The 25,581-nt window shown below is 45.4% G+C and overlaps 2 protein-coding genes across 3 annotated transcripts in view; one reads left to right on the forward strand and one right to left on the reverse strand.

The window, feature by feature from the left end:
• The window catches only part of CHRM5 (cholinergic receptor muscarinic 5), a 247,436-nt gene that overhangs the window by 17,481 nt on the left and 204,374 nt on the right, over positions 1–25,581 (reverse strand). The window lies entirely within an intron of this gene.
• Positions 18,175–25,581, forward strand: part of AVEN (apoptosis and caspase activation inhibitor) — a 639,800-nt gene continuing 632,393 nt past the window's right edge. The window contains exon 1 of one of the 2 annotated variants that reach the window (XM_066608499.1): positions 18,175–18,405. In XM_066608499.1, coding sequence (XP_066464596.1) covers positions 18,259–18,405 — 147 coding nt within the window. In that variant the 5' untranslated portion in view covers positions 18,175–18,258. The remainder of the gene's footprint in view (positions 18,406–25,581) is intronic. The other variant, XM_066608498.1, reaches the window with a different exon arrangement.

Raw genomic sequence — 25,581 nt, forward strand, 5'->3', positions numbered from 1 at the left:
TTACCCATAGCAACCCTGTGCAAACCTGGCCGTGATACTTCCATATGAGGGAGATTAATATGCACATCATGAGGCTCAAATTTTTTGAGCATTGACGGCCCCCTCTGTCACTGGTTACACAGACCGAGCATAGGGGGGCGGTGAGACAGCATCGTAGCCACTCCCACGCTGCCTGATTGACTCACTCCACTCCGCTCTCGCTCACCCCGCCCCTGGTTACAGCCTCTAACTGACGACATCGCGCTACCGTCCTCCCGTCCAATCGGGACGTACGGAGCGCGGTGACGTCACGCGGCAGCGCTGGATGCGTTCCAGCGTGAAACGCGGAAGTATTACACTTCATAGTATGCTGCCGACGTACGTAGCGCGGTGACATCACCCGGCAGCGGTGGATGTGTTCCAACGTGGAACACGGAAGTGGTACACCATTAAGGATACCGCTGATCACGGCCCTCTATCAAACGATCGGGAAGGTGTTTTGCACACATCTGAAACAGCGCTATTGCCCGGACTTCAATCTGTACCAGAAAAGTGATCTGGTAAGTACTAAGATGAATGGAACACATTGCTATTCACCTAGATAAGTGAAACCCGCCCTAAAAGGGAACCCATTGGTTAATTGTCGACAGGCCCCCGGAAATGGGAGGAGCTACATCTCTTTTTAATCCCTGCTGTGAGCTCTGGAACTTCATTGCCAGCCGCTCACCATCAGAGCCGCAGGCGCTACACCTTCTCTCCTTTCTTCCATCCGCGATATTCCCCCCCCCCCCCCCCCCCCCTTACTATTGGGGTTGTGCAGCTCTGTCCGGCATCTGGGGCATTGCTGCTAACCCATATAGGCGCATTGGATCATTGATCCATCCCTGGTACAGGGACCAAGAAGCAGACAATCCTTTACAGGCTGCAGGCTGTAATAGGACATTGGTCCAATATCTGTGGGTGTGGACCACAGGTCTATCCTACTAGCCCTTTATCTTTGGGCATGATACATATTGCGCCAGTGGAGAGAATTGTTTTTTGAGATTCCTCCTGGGGAAAGTGAGCTGGTACATCCAACTCCTACCTACTCGCCTTGAGACTCATATATACTTACCGGTCTCGATGCGACTAGAGACGGACTCAGATTAATACTTATAGGCTACAATTGGTCTCTTTGCTAACTCCAACAGCAAAGTGACCCCCTACACTAAGTTTCTGAGCCGCGAGAGAGGGGGAAGTAGGAATAGGAGAACTCCACTTTAATCAGGGACATAGTCTTACTCCCTTTTAATAAAAAGGACTATCAACAAGGGTCTTATTCACCAAGATAGGACTAATAGGGACAATCACGTAAATTCTAGGGCAATCCTCGGCCCTGCTCCTGAGGAACCGCCCCAGACAGGGGCGGAGAAACGCGTCGAGCAAGCAAACACCCTATTTTTTATAAAGTTGAAACAGAGTAAATACTCTATTCTTTAAAAAATTGAAACACGTAAAGACACTTTAAGCAATCGCCCACGTTTGGAGTGATTACTTTACCCCTGAACGTCAAAAGACGTAAAAACGTCTGAGCGACTGCTGAATAATCTCTCTATTGTCAACGTTGAAATACGTACAATAACATCTGAGTGATTGCTTACTGCATGAAACAATCCCTCTATCATCAACGTTGTAATACACAAACTCTGAGTGATTACTGACTATATACGGTGTAACATACACATCTGATCAACTATATGAATCCCTACTGTATTCAGGTGTATTGAAAGCGGCGACAAAAAACGGTCAGCTGGTTTCCAGCCTTTAATCATAAACTGAGGTACCCTGTTTTCCTTGACTGGAAACCGGATACGTTCTGACCAACTCTTCGCATTGTGACATGCCGCTATAAACCGGTGACCCAGTCCCCTAATACTGTCAATAGGGGTTAACCTGACTGGCTATTAGAGGGGAATTGACACCCTCATATCATCTGATCACTGGGTCACGTTATATGATCCACGTTGTTAGTCCACGTTCGTTTTTGTTTGTTATATGATTTATGTGGCCCTAATTTTAATCAGTTATTAATAAAAGTTATAAATTTTAATTTTAATCTATATCTGTGAAAGGCGTCTTTATGACCATATAGATTTGGAATACCACTGTGATTTCTGTTATAATTGTGTTTGGTATGGCTGGTTTCCTCTCGAGGGACCTTACTGCCACTCAGTGGCTGTCAGATGCGGGAGCGGTGTTCTCTGAAGGAGAACTTAACCGACAAAACCAGGAGAACTCTATTAATACATGCTTTAAGGAGCTGACGGCCCAGTACCGCGAGTTCACCAGAAACTGGTGGGAGGTACAGGGACTCCAGCGATACGAAGAGCATAAAATTATACCTAGAGGACTCAGGAATCCAATTATACCCCCTAAACGTATTAAGAACCCAGAATTCATTAAGAAATGGGAAGATGAATCCACTGCATTTTCCCTTCAACTAATTAAGCTACTATTAGAGGAAGAAAAAACCACACTAGCAACAAATCAGAAGAAACTGGACGATTTGATAGCTAAAACTAAGACATTTTCCTCAGATCCAGACTTCCCTGCTAAGGAAAAAACTCTACAAACCAACATTGAGAAATTAACTTTACAAATTAAAGAACGAAAACACGTACAATTTAACAGAGACCTACAGGATTTTCGTGAAAATCGGGTTTATTTTTATATTGATAGGGGTAGATTCTCTGAGACAGATATTAGCTCCTCAGAGCCTGAGCAATCGGATAGTGAAAGGAACAGTAGTAGACGACCCCCGCGACCACAAAGACGGGGCCCATTTGCACAACAACCAAGGAGACGTGGGAGATCAACACAACCTGCCGGTTTTTTAGAACAACCGATCTCCCAATACTTCCTGAGGGGGAGGAGAGATCAGTGACCAGAAAGTTGATCAATAGATCTAGAACTGGTAGGAAATCACCACAACATCAACCCGCCACTCCTTTGGGCCCCAGACTAATGGAGACAACACCGACAGATAAATTGCAGGTGGTGAATCTGTCAGACTACCACCTTACTACGGATGAAAGACGAGTTTTGGAGAGGGGGCTGTCCTTCGTCCCCACGACACAATACAACCCGTTCGTGTGGGCGAAGGACATCTCCCTCTTCACTCGTAAGTTGCGGTGGCACAAATACTTCAGTACCAAAAACCGGGAACGCGCTAAAGAATTAGGGCTTGCTGTTACAGACCTACCTGGCCTGGACACACTTCAAGCCCTTGAGGATGAAAATGAAAGACAAATTGGAACCGGTCCTTTCACGGACCTAAAGTCACCTAATACCTCAAATCCCCCGGCATGTCCATGCCCGGAAATTGATATTTTTGAGCGCCTGGTTACGGAAGATCTGAAGATGATTAAACCCCGCAAAAAATGTCCTAATCTATCGCGAGGGGAAAGTGAAGCATTACAAAGACTTAAAACAAATGAAGATTTAATTATTAAACCAGCGGATAAGGGGGGTAATGTCGTGGTTATGAACAGGGACAAATATAAACAGATGTGTTATCATCTGCTAAGTGATTCTGCTACGTATAAAGTCCTAACCACTGATCCAACAACACACTTCCAAAAGGAACTAAGGGAACTCCTGTATAAGGCCCGGGAGACAGAATGCATCGACAAAAATGAATTCATATATATGAATCCAACACATCCAATCGTGGCTACCTTTTACGCTCTACCTAAGGTCCACAAGGGGAAGGACCCCCTTCGTGGAAGACCCATTGTGTCGGGTATTGGGAACCTCACACAGAATATGAGTACTTACGTAGACGAGATATTACGTCCGTTCGTAACATCCCTTAGATCCCATGTGAGAGATACCATGGACGTCCTTAAAATCATCGATGGGATCTCGGTGGACCCCGACACACTTCTTGCCACATTGGATGTGGAGTCTTTGTATAGTTCCATCCCCCACGAGGGAGGTATAAGGGCCACACAGTTCTTTTTGGAACAGAGGGGGACACAATTTCTACAACATAATCAGTGCGTTCTAAACTTTCTATCGTTTATTCTGACCCACAATTTCTTTTTGTTCGATACCCAGTACTTCCACCAGCTCAGGGGGACGGCGATGGGGACATCTTGTGCCCCATCGTACGCTAATCTCTACCTGGGCTGGTGGGAGGAAAAGTACATTTATCCGAACGAAGAATGGTCTGAAAACATCACCCTCTGGTTGCGCTTCATTGATGATATCTTGGTCCTCTGGAGAGGTTCTGAGGTATCATTCCATAGATTTGTTGAAACGCTTAACACCAACAACTTGAATCTCAAACTTACATCGGAAATCAACAGAAAATCCATTGCTTTCCTTGATTTATTGATCCAGAAAAATGCTGATGGATCTATTACATCGACTCTCCATCGTAAAGCAACGGCTACGAATAGCCTCCTTAAATGGGATAGTCATCATCCCTTCACTCTTAAGAAAGGAATCCCAAAAGGGCAGTTCCTTAGAGTTAAACGGAACTGCTCTAATGACGAAGATTTCCAAAGAGAGAGCGAAAGACTTAAGCAACGTTTTCTGGAGAGGGACTATCCGAGTAATATAATTGAAGACGCACTGAAACATGCAGAATCACAACCAAGACAAAACCTTCTAACCCCTAGACAACGCGACAATACAAGAACTTCAAGGATCATCGGGACTTTTGATACAGGAACCAAGGAGGTACGGTACATCCTGGAACACTACTGGACCATCCTCTCCAATGACCCAGACCTGAGTGACACCATACCAGCATACCCGATGATAACATTCCGGAGGGGTCATAACCTCAGGGATCATCTTGTCAAGAGCCACCTGACCCCCTGCCTGAAAGAAAACTGGTTGGGTAGCTTAAAACCGTGTGGGACATTTCCATGTCACGATTGTGAAGCGTGTACTTTTATACTGAAGAGTAAGACGTTTACCAGTGCTAGTACCAACAGATCCTACTCCAATAGGAGTTTTATTAACTGTAAAACACGCAACATCGTTTACATGGCGTCTTGCCCGTGCCCCAGGAACTACGTCGGGAAGACTATTCAGGAGTTCCGGCGTCGTATCCTGGGGCATGTAGGTAATATTCGACGCCGGGAAAAGACACCACTGGCAGATCACTTCCTAACAGTTCACAATGGCAATCTGACTGATTTGAAATTCCAAGGAATTGAAAACCTACGAACTAATGTCAGACGGGGCAACATTGACAAGATGCTTCTTAAAAAAGAAGCGGCCTGGATCTTTAGGCTAAATACGGTAACCCCCGCCGGCCTAAACGCAACACTAAACTTCAATTGCTTCCTCTAAACCCTTTATTGCTGATGATGGATTCATAACATCCATAAAAGTCTTTCAACATCTACTACACTACCCAGTGACTCCTGGTTTATGTCGGATTTATCCCCGCCCTATTATGGGATGAACAGGGGATCAACTTGAATATTGAACATAACTGTATTTGTTCTTCCTTCAGATTATTTATTTCTATTGAATAACATGGGATTAACTTTCTATACGATATCCTTCTATAATCACCTCCGTATCTGATTTCAATCAGCATGTATGTATAGAGACATCTGGCCGGTTCACACCGACTCTTCCTACTTACATGCAAAAAAACTATTACTTGATCTTTAAAAACTTGGGGTATACATACTTTATATAATCTACATCCCAGAGACCATCACTGAATGGGAAGTATATATTTTGGGCTCCCTACCATGAATAGTCCGTTACCCATAGCAACCCTGGCCGTGATACTTCCATATGAGGGAGATTAATATGCACATCATGAGGCTCAAATTTTTTGAGCATTGACGGCCCCCTCTGTCACTGGTTACACAGACCGAGCATAGGGGGGCGGTGAGACAGCATCGTAGCCACTCCCACGCTGCCTGATTGACTCACTCCACTCCGCTCTCGCTCACCCCGCCCCTGGTTACAGCCTCTAACTGACGACATCGCGCTACCGTCCTCCCGTCCAATCGGGATGTACGGAGCGCGGTGACGTCACGCGGCAGCGCTGGATGCGTTCCAGCGTGGAACGCGGAAGTATTACACTTCATAGTATGCTGCCGACGTACGTAGCGCGGTGACATCACCCGGCAGCGGTGGATGTGTTCCAACGTGGAACACGGAAGTGGTACACCATTAAGGATACCGCTGATCACGGCCCTCTATCAAACGATCGGGAAGGTGTTTTGCACACATCTGAAACAGCGCTATTGCCCGGACTTCAATCTGTACCAGAAAAGTGATCTGGTAAGTACTAAGATGAATGGAACACATTGCTATTCACCTAGATAAGTGAAACCCGCCCTAAAAGGGAACCCATTGGTTAATTGTCGACAGGCCCCCGGAAATGGGAGGAGCTACATCTCTTTTTAATCCCTGCTGTGAGCTCTGGAACTTCATTGCCAGCCGCTCACCATCAGAGCCGCAGGCGCTACACCTTCTCTCCTTTCTTCCATCCGCGATATTCCCCCCCCCCCCCCCCCCTTACTATTGGGGTTGTGCAGCTCTGTCCGGCATCTGGGGCATTGCTGCTAACCCATATAGGCGCATTGGATCATTGATCCATCCCTGGTACAGGGACCAAGAAGCAGACAATCCTTTACAGGCTGCAGGCTGTAATAGGACATTGGTCCAATATCTGTGGGTGTGGACCACAGGTCTATCCTACTAGCCCTTTATCTTTGGGCATGATACATATTGCGCCAGTGGAGAGAATTGTTTTTTGAGATTCCTCCTGGGGAAAGTGAGCTGGTACATCCAACTCCTACCTACTCGCCTTGAGACTCATATATACTTACCGGTCTCGATGCGACTAGAGACGGACTCAGATTAATACTTATAGGCTACAATTGGTCTCTTTGCTAACTCCAACAGCAAAGTGACCCCCTACACTAAGTTTCTGAGCCGCGAGAGAGGGGGAAGTAGGAATAGGAGAACTCCACTTTAATCAGGGACATAGTCTTACTCCCTTTTAATAAAAAGGACTATCAACAAGGGTCTTATTCACCAAGATAGGACTAATAGGGACAATCACGTAAATTCTAGGGCAATCCTCGGCCCTGCTCCTGAGGAACCGCCCCAGACAGGGGCGGAGAAACGCGTCGAGCAAGCAAACACCCTATTTTTTATAAAGTTGAAACAGAGTAAATACTCTATTCTTTAAAAAATTGAAACACGTAAAGACACTTTAAGCAATCGCCCACGTTTGGAGTGATTACTTTACCCCTGAACGTCAAAAGACGTAAAAACGTCTGAGCGACTGCTGAATAATCTCTCTATTGTCAACGTTGAAATACGTACAATAACATCTGAGTGATTGCTTACTGCATGAAACAATCCCTCTATCATCAACGTTGTAATACACAAACTCTGAGTGATTACTGACTATATACGGTGTAACATACACATCTGATCAACTATATGAATCCCTACTGTATTCAGGTGTATTGAAAGCGGCGACAAAAAACGGTCAGCTGGTTTCCAGCCTTTAATCATAAACTGAGGTACCCTGTTTTCCTTGACTGGAAACCGGATACGTTCTGACCAACTCTTCGCATTGTGACATGCCGCTATAAACCGGTGACCCAGTCCCCTAATACTGTCAATAGGGGTTAACCTGACTGGCTATTAGAGGGGAATTGACACCCTCATATCATCTGATCACTGGGTCACGTTATATGATCCACGTTGTTAGTCCACGTTCGTTTTTGTTTGTTATATGATTTATGTGGCCCTAATTTTAATCAGTTATTAATAAAAGTTATAAATTTTAATTTTAATCTATATCTGTGAAAGGCGTCTTTATGACCATATAGATTTGGAATACCACTGTGATTTCTGTTATAATTGTGTTTGGTATGGCTGGTTTCCTCTCGAGGGACCTTACTGCCACTCAGTGGCTGTCAGATGCGGGAGCGGTGTTCTCTGAAGGAGAACTTAACCGACAAAACCAGGAGAACTCTATTAATACATGCTTTAAGGAGCTGACGGCCCAGTACCGCGAGTTCACCAGAAACTGGTGGGAGGTACAGGGACTCCAGCGATACGAAGAGCATAAAATTATACCTAGAGGACTCAGGAATCCAATTATACCCCCTAAACGTATTAAGAACCCAGAATTCATTAAGAAATGGGAAGATGAATCCACTGCATTTTCCCTTCAACTAATTAAGCTACTATTAGAGGAAGAAAAAACCACACTAGCAACAAATCAGAAGAAACTGGACGATTTGATAGCTAAAACTAAGACATTTTCCTCAGATCCAGACTTCCCTGCTAAGGAAAAAACTCTACAAACCAACATTGAGAAATTAACTTTACAAATTAAAGAACGAAAACACGTACAATTTAACAGAGACCTACAGGATTTTCGTGAAAATCGGGTTTATATTGATAGGGGTAGATTCTCTGAGACAGATATTAGCTCCTCAGAGCCTGAGCAATCGGATAGTGAAAGGAACAGTAGTAGACGACCCCCGCGACCACAAAGACGGGGCCCATTTGCACAACAACCAAGGAGACGTGGGAGATCAACACAACCTGCCGGTTTTTTAGAACAACCGATCTCCCAATACTTCCTGAGGGGGAGGAGAGATCAGTGACCAGAAAGTTGATCAATAGATCTAGAACTGGTAGGAAATCACCACAACATCAACCCGCCACTCCTTTGGGCCCCAGACTAATGGAGACAACACCGACAGATAAATTGCAGGTGGTGAATCTGTCAGACTACCACCTTACTACGGATGAAAGACGAGTTTTGGAGAGGGGGCTGTCCTTCGTCCCCACGACACAATACAACCCGTTCGTGTGGGCGAAGGACATCTCCCTCTTCACTCGTAAGTTGCGGTGGCACAAATACTTCAGTACCAAAAACCGGGAACGCGCTAAAGAATTAGGGCTTGCTGTTACAGACCTACCTGGCCTGGACACACTTCAAGCCCTTGAGGATGAAAATGAAAGACAAATTGGAACCGGTCCTTTCACGGACCTAAAGTCACCTAATACCTCAAATCCCCCGGCATGTCCATGCCCGGAAATTGATATTTTTGAGCGCCTGGTTACGGAAGATCTGAAGATGATTAAACCCCGCAAAAAATGTCCTAATCTATCGCGAGGGGAAAGTGAAGCATTACAAAGACTTAAAACAAATGAAGATTTAATTATTAAACCAGCGGATAAGGGGGGTAATGTCGTGGTTATGAACAGGGACAAATATAAACAGATGTGTTATCATCTGCTAAGTGATTCTGCTACGTATAAAGTCCTAACCACTGATCCAACAACACACTTCCAAAAGGAACTAAGGGAACTCCTGTATAAGGCCCGGGAGACAGAATGCATCGACAAAAATGAATTCATATATATGAATCCAACACATCCAATCGTGGCTACCTTTTACGCTCTACCTAAGGTCCACAAGGGGAAGGACCCCCTTCGTGGAAGACCCATTGTGTCGGGTATTGGGAACCTCACACAGAATATGAGTACTTACGTAGACGAGATATTACGTCCGTTCGTAACATCCCTTAGATCCCATGTGAGAGATACCATGGACGTCCTTAAAATCATCGATGGGATCTCGGTGGACCCCGACACACTTCTTGCCACATTGGATGTGGAGTCTTTGTATAGTTCCATCCCCCACGAGGGAGGTATAAGGGCCACACAGTTCTTTTTGGAACAGAGGGGGACACAATTTCTACAACATAATCAGTGCGTTCTAAACTTTCTATCGTTTATTCTGACCCACAATTTCTTTTTGTTCGATACCCAGTACTTCCACCAGCTCAGGGGGACGGCGATGGGGACATCTTGTGCCCCATCGTACGCTAATCTCTACCTGGGCTGGTGGGAGGAAAAGTACATTTATCCGAACGAAGAATGGTCTGAAAACATCACCCTCTGGTTGCGCTTCATTGATGATATCTTGGTCCTCTGGAGAGGTTCTGAGGTATCATTCCATAGATTTGTTGAAACGCTTAACACCAACAACTTGAATCTCAAACTTACATCGGAAATCAACAGAAAATCCATTGCTTTCCTTGATTTATTGATCCAGAAAAATGCTGATGGATCTATTACATCGACTCTCCATCGTAAAGCAACGGCTACGAATAGCCTCCTTAAATGGGATAGTCATCATCCCTTCACTCTTAAGAAAGGAATCCCAAAAGGGCAGTTCCTTAGAGTTAAACGGAACTGCTCTAATGACGAAGATTTCCAAAGAGAGAGCGAAAGACTTAAGCAACGTTTTCTGGAGAGGGACTATCCGAGTAATATAATTGAAGACGCACTGAAACATGCAGAATCACAACCAAGACAAAACCTTCTAACCCCTAGACAACGCGACAATACAAGAACTTCAAGGATCATCGGGACTTTTGATACAGGAACCAAGGAGGTACGGTACATCCTGGAACACTACTGGACCATCCTCTCCAATGACCCAGACCTGAGTGACACCATACCAGCATACCCGATGATAACATTCCGGAGGGGTCATAACCTCAGGGATCATCTTGTCAAGAGCCACCTGACCCCCTGCCTGAAAGAAAACTGGTTGGGTAGCTTAAAACCGTGTGGGACATTTCCATGTCACGATTGTGAAGCGTGTACTTTTATACTGAAGAGTAAGACGTTTACCAGTGCTAGTACCAACAGATCCTACTCCAATAGGAGTTTTATTAACTGTAAAACACGCAACATCGTTTACATGGCGTCTTGCCCGTGCCCCAGGAACTACGTCGGGAAGACTATTCAGGAGTTCCGGCGTCGTATCCTGGGGCATGTAGGTAATATTCGACGCCGGGAAAAGACACCACTGGCAGATCACTTCCTAACAGTTCACAATGGCAATCTGACTGATTTGAAATTCCAAGGAATTGAAAACCTACGAACTAATGTCAGACGGGGCAACATTGACAAGATGCTTCTTAAAAAAGAAGCGGCCTGGATCTTTAGGCTAAATACGGTAACCCCCGCCGGCCTAAACGCAACACTAAACTTCAATTGCTTCCTCTAAACCCTTTATTGCTGATGATGGATTCATAACATCCATAAAAGTCTTTCAACATCTACTACACTACCCAGTGACTCCTGGTTTATGTCGGATTTATCCCCGCCCTATTATGGGATGAACAGGGGATCAACTTGAATATTGAACATAACTGTATTTGTTCTTCCTTCAGATTATTTATTTCTATTGAATAACATGGGATTAACTTTCTATACGATATCCTTCTATAATCACCTCCGTATCTGATTTCAATCAGCATGTATGTATAGAGACATCTGGCCGGTTCACACCGACTCTTCCTACTTACATGCAAAAAAACTATTACTTGATCTTTAAAAACTTGGGGTATACATACTTTATATAATCTACATCCCAGAGACCATCACTGAATGGGAAGTATATATTTTGGGCTCCCTACCATGAATAGTCCGTTACCCATAGCAACCCTGGCCGTGATACTTCCATATGAGGGAGATTAATATGCACATCATGAGGCTCAAATTTTTTGAGCATTGACGGCCCCCTCTGTCACTGGTTACACAGACCGAGCATAGGGGGGCGGTGAGACAGCATCGTAGCCACTCCCACGCTGCCTGATTGACTCACTCCACTCCGCTCTCGCTCACCCCGCCCCTGGTTACAGCCTCTAACTGACGACATCGCGCTACCGTCCTCCCGTCCAATCGGGATGTACGGAGCGCGGTGACGTCACGCGGCAGCGCTGGATGCGTTCCAGCGTGGAACGCGGAAGTATTACACTTCATAGTATGCTGCCGACGTACGTAGCGCGGTGACATCACCCGGCAGCGGTGGATGTGTTCCAACGTGGAACACGGAAGTGGTACACCATTAAGGATACCGCTGATCACGGCCCTCTATCAAACGATCGGGAAGGTGTTTTGCACACATCTGAAACAGCGCTATTGCCCGGACTTCAATCTGTACCAGAAAAGTGATCTGGTAAGTACTAAGATGAATGGAACACATTGCTATTCACCTAGATAAGTGAAACCCGCCCTAAAAGGGAACCCATTGGTTAATTGTCGACAGGCCCCCGGAAATGGGAGGAGCTACATCTCTTTTTAATCCCTGCTGTGAGCTCTGGAACTTCATTGCCAGCCGCTCACCATCAGAGCCGCAGGCGCTACACCTTCTCTCCTTTCTTCCATCCGCGATATTCCCCCCCCCCCCCCCCCTTACTATTGGGGTTGTGCAGCTCTGTCCGGCATCTGGGGCATTGCTGCTAACCCATATAGGCGCATTGGATCATTGATCCATCCCTGGTACAGGGACCAAGAAGCAGACAATCCTTTACAGGCTGCAGGCTGTAATAGGACATTGGTCCAATATCTGTGGGTGTGGACCACAGGTCTATCCTACTAGCCCTTTATCTTTGGGCATGATACATATTGCGCCAGTGGAGAGAATTGTTTTTTGAGATTCCTCCTGGGGAAAGTGAGCTGGTACATCCAACTCCTACCTACTCGCCTTGAGACTCATATATACTTACCGGTCTCGATGCGACTAGAGACGGACTCAGATTAATACTTATAGGCTACAATTGGTCTCTTTGCTAACTCCAACAGCAAAGTGACCCCCTACACTAAGTTTCTGAGCCGCGAGAGAGGGGGAAGTAGGAATAGGAGAACTCCACTTTAATCAGGGACATAGTCTTACTCCCTTTTAATAAAAAGGACTATCAACAAGGGTCTTATTCACCAAGATAGGACTAATAGGGACAATCACGTAAATTCTAGGGCAATCCTCGGCCCTGCTCCTGAGGAACCGCCCCAGACAGGGGCGGAGAAACGCGTCGAGCAAGCAAACACCCTATTTTTTATAAAGTTGAAACAGAGTAAATACTCTATTCTTTAAAAAATTGAAACACGTAAAGACACTTTAAGCAATCGCCCACGTTTGGAGTGATTACTTTACCCCTGAACGTCAAAAGACGTAAAAACGTCTGAGCGACTGCTGAATAATCTCTCTATTGTCAACGTTGAAATACGTACAATAACATCTGAGTGATTGCTTACTGCATGAAACAATCCCTCTATCATCAACGTTGTAATACACAAACTCTGAGTGATTACTGACTATATACGGTGTAACATACACATCTGATCAACTATATGAATCCCTACTGTATTCAGGTGTATTGAAAGCGGCGACAAAAAACGGTCAGCTGGTTTCCAGCCTTTAATCATAAACTGAGGTACCCTGTTTTCCTTGACTGGAAACCGGATACGTTCTGACCAACTCTTCGCATTGTGACATGCCGCTATAAACCGGTGACCCAGTCCCCTAATACTGTCAATAGGGGTTAACCTGACTGGCTATTAGAGGGGAATTGACACCCTCATATCATCTGATCACTGGGTCACGTTATATGATCCACGTTGTTAGTCCACGTTCGTTTTTGTTTGTTATATGATTTATGTGGCCCTAATTTTAATCAGTTATTAATAAAAGTTATAAATTTTAATTTTAATCTATATCTGTGAAAGGCCTCTACACAATTAGGAACTATTACTGGGCCATAATTTGTTCATGTAAGTGAAACAGAAATCCTGTAAATATGACACCATAAGCAGCAATCCAAGCAGTAAAAGAGATAGCCAATGAACTAGACGCTGTTGAAAATATATAAATCTATGTGAGCAGTATGTCTTTTTTTGGGTTGCAAAGAAGGGGGATTATCTACCTTTTATGCTTTCATTGCCTTACCTTAATAGATGTCCCCTTGAAACATAACTTGTTCTTCATCTTCACCCCTTTTTCCTAACTCCTGTCGTGCTCTCAGATCTCTAAAGTTCAAAGAGACCTCCTCTTTTTTCTTTAGTTGTCCTGACTTTATCATAGTAATTGTCTCTGTAAGGGAGGGAGGGACAGCCAGAATATCCACCCACACTCTGTCCATTACTGATGCATCATTTGCAGGGAAAGCTAGCAGAAAACCAAAGTAAACTGTAATCTCCCGCAGCTAAATGGTAAATGATCCATATACAGGGAATACCCACTTAACGCATGGATAATGTGCTGTCTGAGGATGATGTATTGTCTGTTGTAGTGAAAAATGACTTTATTTACAATGGAGATAACTACAAACCAGGATTTGCAGCACCTCCTGTGCCGTGTGAGTCATAGCTGAAAGTAAGAACACAGCGCTAAGTAGGCAAACAAGTCACAATTCAAGCTTATGTATATGACTCGATGAATTAGAAGGTAAACACTCAACAGAAGTTTATAATTTCTCCAGTGGCGTACACAGAAGAGATGGGGTCCCATAGCAAAAACTTAAATAGCCTCCCCCCCTTCCCCATCATTATGGTGTCTGGATTTGCCACCCTGGAAAGAACAGCTTGGTGTTTGTTTCTCAATAACCTTGGGCTAGTTCTGCACCTCCTTGTTTGCTAAAAAAGTAGCTCTTTGGTGGAAAGTCCTGTTCTCCATACCCAGTAGCAAAAGTGATGGAGCAATCAGAGCTAGGGCCCCCTTTCTCCAGGGGCCTCATAGAATCGCATGGTCTGCCTCTATGATACATACACCCTTGGATTTCTCTGTTTTATTGTAGAACACCCTCTAAGCAATCAGAGACTGTACCACAGTTGTTAAATGAATGTCCATCTCTATTTGTCAATCTGCGTATTTACTCATTTCTTTGGAATCCAATTAACCTCCCATTAATGAATATCATGATGGTCAAAGCTACAAAATGCATTAGGATATGATTCATCTTAGTCTCTAATTGAGGAGTAGTGTGTGTGTGTGTGTGGGGGGGGGGTCCAGTTATATAAAGTCGAATGACGACGAATTTAGGCGAAATTTGAGTCAGAGCTTGACTCTTATTGCCACGTAGATTTAAAATAAGTTGATACATACTGTTTACAAGTGAGTATAAAAAAAGAGTTTACATTTTACTGTTTTAAAGTCCAAAGCATTTTGCAGTATGTCCACCCTTGTCTGTGTTTGACAGGAGAGGTGATACACAATTATTGCCTAATGACAAATACGTGTATACAGCTGCTAACACTCAAGATTGTATCCTATCTCTGGGAGTGAAGGAGAAGTAGGTCCTCTGATTACGGTCATATTTCATATTTGCATGTTGCGTAATCTAAAAATATATACTAGTATATACCTTGTACGGTAGATCACACTATTTCTGAGGCTTGAATCCCTCCAAAGTAAAGCCACCTTTAGACACAACGATTATTGCTCAAAATTCGCTCAAAAGCCATCTTTTGAGCGATAATTGTTGTGTCTAAATGTGCCCATCTTTCAGTTTTCTGCTGAACGACTATTTTCAGTCCTGCTTGAAAACCACTGTTTGTCAAAACAGCTGATACGCAGGACCCCACGCTGTGTTCTGCCTGTGGAGAGCTGATTACAGCTGGATACAGTTGATCACATTCTATCAGCTGTTCTCAGCTGTCAGCCCAGCCTGCAGAACAGCTGATAAGCAGGATAGAGATTACAGTGTTTTCTTTTAGCAGCCCATGGCTGAATAATGGGGCTAATTACAGAGCTCAGGCCTCCTGCTGAGTTCTGCAACAGCTTCCAGAAGCTCATTTACATGCAAATGAAACTGATAAAGTACTAATAGCAATTAGTGCCTATTAGTACTTTATGCAAAACGATTGCTGATCTTTCAATCTTTTGAAAGATTATCTGTGCATGTAAATGGGCCTTTAGCGGAGTGACATCAATTGGACTGTAATCAGGATATAGGCCCATTTAAATACAAGGATTATCGCTCAAAAGCCATCTTTTGAGTGATAATTGATTGTTGTGTCTTCCGTCGTTTGGACTGCACGCTGTGCCTGCTATCCATGGTGCTGAATTCTCCACGGAAAGCCCGTGGTTGAACAATGGAGCTAATTACAGCTCAGACCTTCTGCTGCAAATGAAGCTAATAAAGTACTAATAGCAATTAGTGCCTATTAGTACTTTATGCAAAATGATTGCTGATCTTTTAATAAAGAACCTGGACATCCCAAGACACACTTTAGTTGACTCTCTATGTCAGTGTTTGTCAACTCCAGTCCTCAAGGCATCCCTAACAGGGAAAGGCACTTCTCTATATAACTCCTGTTCTATAGGAGAATATTGGATGCGATGATCTCTTAGCTCACTAGGATGTAGTCAGTTCTTTATTAGATTTCAGTGAGATAAATCACCTTGATCTTTTTTGCAGTATGTTTTTATCTGATGCAAAGAAATAAATCAAATCTGTCAACGGATTCAACATGATCGGCTTTGTTCCACCAAAAATGCATCCTGCAAAAGAAAGCCCCACAAGAATTACTGGACCCCTTTTTCTACTGAGCATTGAGGTCCCAGACGTGTGACCCCCCCAGCAATCAGATATATAGCATGTTATTTGTATGTTCTAGTAGAGGCTGCCTGTACATGCTGTGAATAATCAGCTGTGACTGCATGTGGATCAGTCCTGTTATTGCTGAGTCCTGTTATTGTTTTAATTGGTAAATCTAACGATTGAATCATTAATCAGTGGTGATCTGCACGCAGGTACACTGGACCATTCACAGCGTGTTTGTGCAACTTAATTCCTTTTTATACCCCTTCCCTGACTACCTGCTGCACGCTGTGCATAGCTTATATTGTTAGGCTAGTTTCATACAAGCGTTTTATCGCAGCTATTTTGCCGCGATGAAATGCCGGCCGAAAATCGCGACCATCTGAAGCATTGGATTCCAATGCATCAGTTTATGTTTCATATGTTTTTATTGGAATTTTCAAATTTAAACACACATTCGAAATTAAATTGCGGATAGAGAGAAAAGAAAATACGTAGGGATGGCACATCCGCTTCATAGCAGGTCACGCAGGAATGCAATACAAACTTAGGAATTTAGAGAAGGCGGATGTTACTACAATCAAAACCACCAGTACATCTGCTAAGTGTCCCTCTGCATAGAGAAAATGATAGCATGATACCAGGCCCTCAGATCCAACACTTCTGCGTGCTTGCCACAATAATTCTATTTTAAAATAACTAAAACTGTAAACATAGGACTAGAAACCAATATCAGAGTGATCAAAGAAAACAAAGGGTAACTAGAAAAAACAAATGAAAGAGAGAGAAAAATGAAAGGGGGAATAGGATAAAGGAAGACCCCCCAGAGGAGAGAAAGTCGCTCCGGGAAGATGGAGAGAGAAACCTCTCTGGCACATCCTATTTGCAAGGGGCGGAGAGGGAGTTTAGCAGAGCTGAACTCTCTCCTCCCGGCTGACGGTATTCCAGGCTGTGGCGTATATAAGTCGCAGCCTGTCCGTCTGAATGGGTGAAAAAAATGGGAGATGCAGTCGCGACTTGTTCGTGGCTGCCTCTAGTTCATGCTGAAAGTTGCAGCACCCATGTGATGAGCCCTCAGTCTAAGACACTACATGCTGCTCTGACTTGTCAGCGCTGCTCATAGAGGCAGCACTGGTACATATTAATACACAGTACAGATGTGTGTATAATCTAATGCAGCAGAGCTGTGCGTGTAGGATGTAATGTAGCAGAGGTGAGTGTGTAGGACGTAATGTAGTAGAGCTGTGTGTGTAGGATATAATGTAGTACAGCTGTGTCTGATGTAATGTAGCAGAGCTGTGTGTGTGTAGGATATAATATATTAGAGCTGTGTGTAGGATGTAATGTAGCAGAGCTGTGTGTGTAGGACGAAATGTAGCAGAGCTCTGTGTGTAGGACATAATGTAGCAGAGCTGTGTGTGATGTAATGTAGCAAAGCTGTGTGTGTAGAATGTACATTGTACAGATGTGTGTGTAGGATGTAATGTAGCAGAGCTGTGTGTGTATGATATAAAATAGTAGAGCTGTTTGTGTGATGTAACGTAGGAGAGCTGTGTGTGTGATGTAATGTAGCAGAGCTGTGTGTGTGTGATGTAATGTAGCAGAGCTCTGTGTGCTGGATGTAATGTAGCAATGCTGTGTGTGTAGTATGTATATGGCAGAGTTGGGCAGGACAGCCAGCACTGCTGCATGGGGTGACGGTGCACACATCCTTATCACTAGTCCTGCAGTGAGTGTGACATAATGAAGCCGCATAGACAGCCACCACGTGAAGCCCCTCAGCAGGACATCCTGGAGGCTGGCTCCCCCTACGCACGTGTCTGATCACGTGGTGTGACGTCACCACGGGTCCTTTAGCTTTCCGATAGCTAGTATATTCCGTGAACAGATGGACCGTGGCCGCTGTAAAAACCGGAGAGGAGGTGGCCGGAGACCGTACAGGGGCCGCGGCTGTGGCGGTGACCGGGAGTACGTACATAGGGGGCACCGGGACGGTGGTCGGGGCCGGAGCCGTCCTGTGGAGCCGGAGAAGGAGGTGAGGACCTGCGGGGCGGGGTCTCTGTGCGCCGCAGTGTGAGCAGGCTGGCATCTGGCTGCGTTGGTTAAACCGTCCTGCGCCAGTTTTGCTGTAAGTGGGTCGTCGGGTGGCGCAGGACAGGCTAGAACTGACGCCTTACATGCGGGGGTATGCAGTGGGTCATGCGCGGGATCTGCGCGCGCAGAACGCAGCGAAGGGAACCCGTTGATTTGATGGGTTGTAAACATTCCGTGCACAAACTATAGAACGTTCTGGTCTCCTGCGTGTTTGTAGCAACGTTCCCCATAGAAGTCAGTGGACGCGAGAAACCCAGGAGCTCGTAGTCGGTTCAGTCATAGCCTCTGTGTGAACGGCGAAGAAAAAGTGCAACAAATACGTCAGTGTGCGCAAAACAGCCTCGTCCAGTGCGCAAATACAATGTGACTCCGCCCTGGAGCCAGTGTCGCACGGGCGTAAGCACCGTTATGCTGCGGTCATCGCGTCTTTGCACACGTGCGTGTTTTACTGTACTTTTTGTGCATGGCTATTGTGAGCCATTGCGTGTAAAGGTGCACACCAGTACGGTCTCGCTCATTGCCATGGCAGGCCTGTTAATTAGATCACTGTGCTATTTAATGTGCAGGATAATAGAGTATGTTACGTATTTTATTACATGAACAAACCCATTGAAATCAATCGGTTCTGTTTGATCACGTGACACAGGTCTAATGGCCCCCATATCTGCGCCCACCAAATATGTGCGTTCAGTACGCAACAAGTAGAACCCATTGGTTTAAATTGGTTCCTTCACACTGTTTTCTTTTCCGTGCATGTTTCGAGCGCAAAAACCCTGGGCATGTTCTATTTTGGTGTGTAGCGCACTAAAGGCCATGACTGCACATTGAAATGCGTGATTTTGCTTGGTAAACCGATGACACCTTGGACTAAGTTGGCTGGCCTGCCTACTCAAACATGGTGCTGCCGGGACCGCGCCGATGTGAGCGGTTCCAGCAACACAAAAATACAGTTAAAAAGCGGCAATACGGGCATGATGGCGCTCTGTACGGCGCATATGACATGCTATCGCCAGCGTATATGCACTGATGCCCGTGTGCGGCGCCATAACAGTTTGTTCATCATTGAGTGTAGATACCAGGACTGTCGTAGCAGGCAGTGGCGGCTGTCAGCCCCTCCCAGTCTCGGCTGGCTGTACTCTTCCTTGCCCCCGGCAGGCGCTCTGGACTTGTGGGGAATAACCCTCTGAAAGCGAATACACCCTGGCAGCTCTGTGACCTGGCTAGAGCCACGCCGCACATGCACCCTCCAAAGGGTTAATCCTCACCTGTTCACTGAATGCATTGGTTAAGACGGGGTTAATGTAGTAATGTCAGGGGAGGGAGAGAGCGCGACTACAGTCCTGGTTTCCATGTTTTTCACACTGAGTACAATGATGCATACGTCCCAACAGTGCTCCATAATGTGCTGTGAGTGCCCCAAAACCACTAGCGCCAGCGGAGTATGCCATCACAAACGCCGGCAGCGCGCTGCCACACTTTCAGATGGGACGGAAAATACAATCGCAGACAGATCTGCAAAAAAACCTCAAACATTCTGCACATCCTAAGGCCTCCTGTCCATGGGTAATATTTTTTTTTTTCACTGCTTTTCCCGCAGTGATAATCCCGCTGCAGGGAACGCAGTGAACTCTTTCCATAGACTACTATGGAAAGCGCAGCCCGCTGTCCACGAGCGAAGAATCATAGTGATTCTCCGCCCACGGGATTTAAATCGCAGCATGCGGCAATTTTTCGCGGTGAGTCTGTCAGATAGGCTCAGCGCGGAGAGCTGTCAGCTCTCACTGATGGCGGCGATCTGTTGCGGGATATCGCCATGCCTGTGGACAGGAGGCCTTAGCAATATTTTTCTAGCGATGCGAGTGCCTCGCAGTGCAGAGAAAATGCTGTGATATCGCTTAGTGTTTTCAACAGGGCCGGCGGCAGCAGCGCTAGCCCCACTGAGAACATAGGGAGTACATTGGGGACGTCTGCCACAGCAGTGGCAGAGGGATCGCGGTGCTGAAGGAACTCTCTGCTACAGCTGTGGCAGAAGTCCGTGATGGTTGGCACTGCTGCGACCCCATTGAAAAGAAATGGGTTTCGGGCAACCCCCGCAGCAATTATTTTCGGGGAAGCGCTTGAAATATAAGCCCTTCCCTGAAAATCATCCCTAGCTGTTAAAAAATAAATAAATAATGCTCAGCCCTCCAGCCTTTACTGGATGAACAAGTTCTACATGCGTGACTTTTTCGCAGGCTATGTCATGTCTGATGTGCGATGGAATGTAGGCTCTGAATGCAGATGTGAACGGAGCCTAAATAAAAACTTCAGTTTTCAGCTGAACATGCCTGTCGTTATAACAGACACCTGACATTTCCACACACCCTTAGACACTCTAATATACCTTTATAGCCCCGAACTGAGCCCCATATTCAGGATGAGCATAATGTCTCCTGTCCATGGGCAGTTTTTTGCTTCGGAATCCAGAGCCTGCCTCCAGATTCCGCAGCAATAACCCTCCATGGCAAGCTATGGGAAAACGATTCTTCATACACACCAGCGGAAACCAATTGCGGTTTCTGATCACTGATGAAAGATCTCAACATTCTCTATTTTAGGGCTCCCACTCACTTGCGTTTTTTTAATGCAAATGCCAATTGGATGTTCTAATGTTAAAAATGCATCGCAGGTTTGTGCTTTTTGATTTTTGTGCGATGTGTTTTTAACATTAGAAAGTCCTATTGACATTCCTGTGAAGGAAAAAAAAAAAGCGCAGTGTTAAAAAACCGCAAGTGGGTACGAGCTCTCAGGCTGGGTTCACACTAGGCGTATTCCCGTCAGAAATCCTCGCTCTTCCGCTGCGGCCGGCACTCCCATAGAGGAGAGCGCGGCCGTGGCGGAAGTAAACAATAAATAGACATGCTGCATCTTTTGAAACCGTGGCTGCGGTGGCCGCAGCCGCGGTTTCAGCCGGACTTACCGCAGCGGATTGGCCGTCCCGTGTGGACGAGATCGTCCACATGGCTGGCTAATCCCGAGATTAGCGGCCGCGGGCGGACTTGCCGCGGTGAAATTCCGCGCGGCAAGACCGCGGTACATCCGACCTGTGTGAACCCAGGCTTACTGTGGTTCCCGCATGGATGATTTTCATTGAAGTCAATGGAAGCTGTCCGACCCAGATTCCGCAGGAAGAACAGGAGACTTTAGAAAAAAAATCTGTACTGCGACGGCCAGCACGTCCGCATACATCCGCAGTACAGAAAAAAAAGACACGAACAGGTACGCGCGGTCGCCGGCTGTGGGCGGATTCTGTGTAGGATTATACCGTACAGAATCCACGGGGGCATGAGGCCTTAGGCCAGGCTTACACAGCTGTATGCCGAATATGCTGCGGGCCTCACGCAGCAGATTCCGGCTGTGATCCCGGCCGGTGACCCAGCGTATGGCCACGTAATGTGGACTGTGCATAACTGCATACTCGCGCATACTTGTTTGTTTATATTTCTTTCACTTGGCAATGATGCGGATACCTGCAGCCCGTACACAATGTATATCCGGGACTAGAGAGAAATGGGTTCTATGTCGTGGATATCTGCAGTAAAATAGAACAAGCTGCGTTTTATTTTCCATGAGTGGATTACGCAATTCCGACCTGCTAATGTGAGCAGAAATGCTTAATCCAATGCATTTGATTAATCCGCGTATTGTCGTAGATCAAGTGCTCGTGGTTTTATAAGGCTGTGTTCCCACACTGCATATTCCCAGCAGAAATCTTGCGATTTGGCCATTGCGAAAAATGGGGAGATTTCCGCCAGAAAAGCGCTGCTTCAAAACCCACAGCACTTTTCCCCTATAGAGAAGTCTGTGGAGAAAATCTAATAAAAAACACTATACTGAGAGCATGCTGTGCTTTTGGAAAAAATGCCATGAGCCCAAAAAACACTAATTTTGAAAACCTCACCAAAATACATGCTTCCCCCATTTATCAAAAATGTCTAACAGTACGACGACGTAGAAACCTGCACCAAGAACCGACATCAATTCTGTTTTTACACAAGATGGATTTCAGAATCGGCGCGTGGAAAGATCAGTGCCGCATGAACCGTGGTGCGGGTTTCATAGCATTCCATGGAATGTTAGAACGCTGCAGATTTGAGTGCAGAGTATGTTGTGACAATCCACCGTGTGAACGAGGTCTTAGGCTGCGGTCCCACTGGGCAAAAATCCCACAAAAATCTCGCAGAATGACCGCAGTGGGACCGCATGGAGATCCCGCGAGATTTCTGCGGCAGAAATGCAGCTTCAAAACTCGCGCCATTCAGTGCAGATTTGAAGTGGATTTGCCACCTGTAGTCCACTGCTGCCATCTCTCCCCATAGAGAGGATGGATGGCCACAGTGAAGACGGTGATAAAATTGACATGCCGTGGCTTTGATTTCCACGTGGCTTATCCGCAGTGCAAAACTCATCCACTTTGCTGCTCAATCCTGGGATTAAAATTGCAAGTGGAATTTTTGTGCAGAAATTCCGCCGCAATTCCGTGCAGTGATAACCCAGCCTTGTGGTGGTATTGTACACAAGTTTAGGTGACAGTTTTTTTTATTGTGCAGAAGTGCAAAAGATATGGAAAATCTAAGGCCCAATGCCCACAGGTGGATTTGAATTGCAGCCCCGCACGGACGATTAAGCCGCCCATAGGGAAACCTGGGCGTCCACAGCTGAAATAAACATGCAGATTTGATTTGTGGATCTTAGGATGTGGAAATCAAATCGCAGCATGCTCCATATTCAGTGCGGATCCCGCACGGACTGCCTCCATTGAAGTCAATTGAAGCCGTCTGAACCGCGGCACATCCGCAAATAACATTGCGGACTCACTGCGGGAAAGCAGGAGTTCGAAAAAACAAAAAAAATCCTCTACGGCGCATATTCGTCGTCCGGTGCTTCCACATACATCTGCAATGAAGAAAAAAAGAAGACCCGGACAGGTACGCATGTTCCTCAGCCGTGGGCAGGGTGGGATTCCACTGCAGGCTCCGAGCTGCTTGTGGACAGGAGGCCTAAAGGAAGGGTTCTTGCTACTTTATGCTGGATCAATTTCTTGCTGTGGCTCAAAAAATGCACAAAAGACTGCCTTAAAAATCTGTGCATAAGGCCACTCACAGGCCGCTTTTTTACAGTGTTTAGCGCGGCATTTCAAATGCCACACTAAAACACTTTTATTGATTTTTCAATGGGGCTTCTCACGATTGTTCGAGCACTGCTCTATTTTTTTGTGCGTTTCAGCTTTTTAACGCACCTCATCACCCATTGCAATGGTGGGGTGCGTTAAAAAACATTGTCAAATATGTATGAAAATGCAGCATTTATAATATGGCGGTTTACGGCTGGGTTCACACTGGGCAGATTTGCCGCGGCAAATCCACCTGCGGCCGCTAATCCCAGGATTAGCCAGCCACGTGGATGAGATTTCTCAGAAATCTCGTCCATGTGGGACAGCTAATCCGTTGCGGCAAAGCCAGCGCTGCGGCGCAGATTTGCCAACCGCAGCATGTCCTTTTTTTTAAAAAAAATTCCACTGCGGCCGCGCTCTCCTCTATGGGAGCGCCAGCCGCAGCGGAAGAGCGAGCAGCCAGGCTGCTTCAAAACCCGCGGCTAACTGCTACGGGTTTTGAAGCAGCGCTTTTCCTGGTGGAAATCGTGTGTTTTTTCGCTGCGGCCAAACCGCAAGATTTCCGCCGGGAATCCGGCATCTGAGAGCCCAGCCTTACAGCTGCCTGTGTAAGAGCAACCTAAGGGTGCATTCACATGTAGCAAATTTGATGCGATTTTTGATGTTGTTCACACGCATAAGTGCTGCGGACTTGTGGGAAATCTGCAGCGTCTCCAGTACAAGCTACAGTATGTAGGTATGATGTAACGACTCTTGTGCAAATGGCTTAAAAAATTCAGCGCAGAATTGCCATGTGCTGTGGATATAAGATCTGGGGCATGGCAGTTGTTTGCTGCGGATATCACCCTGCAAAAGGTGAAGAAAACTTACGGCTCGACTGAAATCGACGTTGTAGAAAAGATGGATTGATGTGTTTTTATGTCAGGTGGCCGCACATAGATTATTCCGGTTAGTTGGGTTTGAATCCACATAAAAATCTACCCCAGAACTCCGAGGCCTGGACCCAGAATTTTGCTGTGGATTAAGCTATCAGATCCAGTTACAACAATTCTGACATAAAACTGATAAATACCAGCGTGAAAGAGGCCTGAGACTGGTTTCAGTTTTGTTTTTTCTTTTTTTTTGCAAAAATACTACATTTTTTTGGTGTTTCAATGCAGTGGCATGTTTTTCTGGAAAAGTGTAAAAAAGAGCGAAAACAACAACAAAAAATGATAGAACATAAACAGTAAATATCCATATTAAATCACATATCCTTAAAATAAATGGTAGAAAGTGAAAAATGAAATGAAATCCGCATAAGAAAAACAGTCAGTGGATGGTTGTGTGTTACGCAGTGAGCAGTAAAAGAACAGTGGGAGAAGAAATAACTGTATAACCGATTTGAAAGAAATAATATACCAAATAAACTTATTTGGCCAGATATTAGAAGAGAAAGGTGAAATACGTAAGTATCTAGGCAAGTATAAACAAAAGAGTAATGTAAAATATTAGAATCCGCATCAAGGAGTATCGGGAGGATGTGGCGTTCAAGCAGTAAAGTTATCATAGGGCAATATACTAGCAAACTGAAACGATAAGGCAGAATGTCTGCGCATGTAATATAATACATATATGTACAAATAAAGTTGCATGTAAAAAACTATACCAACTAACAAATATGTCCTGATTTTTTTTTTCCATGCTTTTTTCCACTTCCTCAATATACACACACAGTATGTTGTAATTATTTCACCTATCTTCTTGTATACTAGTACCTCTCAGAATGGGTTCAGTCCCAAAAGACAATTTGGATATTTCAACCTATTGCCTCATGATTTTAATTGGAGAGTTGCACCAAGATACCAGTTTTTTTTGTATTCGCATGTCTAGTCCACCCACATTTGGTGGGTTACCCTGGTTGGCAGCACCTCCACTACCTGACTTCTATAACCCTCCTCAATAGAGTTTGGACCTGGTCTTGCA

Source organism: Eleutherodactylus coqui, chromosome 6 (assembly GCF_035609145.1).
Source record: "Eleutherodactylus coqui strain aEleCoq1 chromosome 6, aEleCoq1.hap1, whole genome shotgun sequence".
Taxonomy (NCBI): domain Eukaryota; kingdom Metazoa; phylum Chordata; class Amphibia; order Anura; family Eleutherodactylidae; genus Eleutherodactylus; species Eleutherodactylus coqui.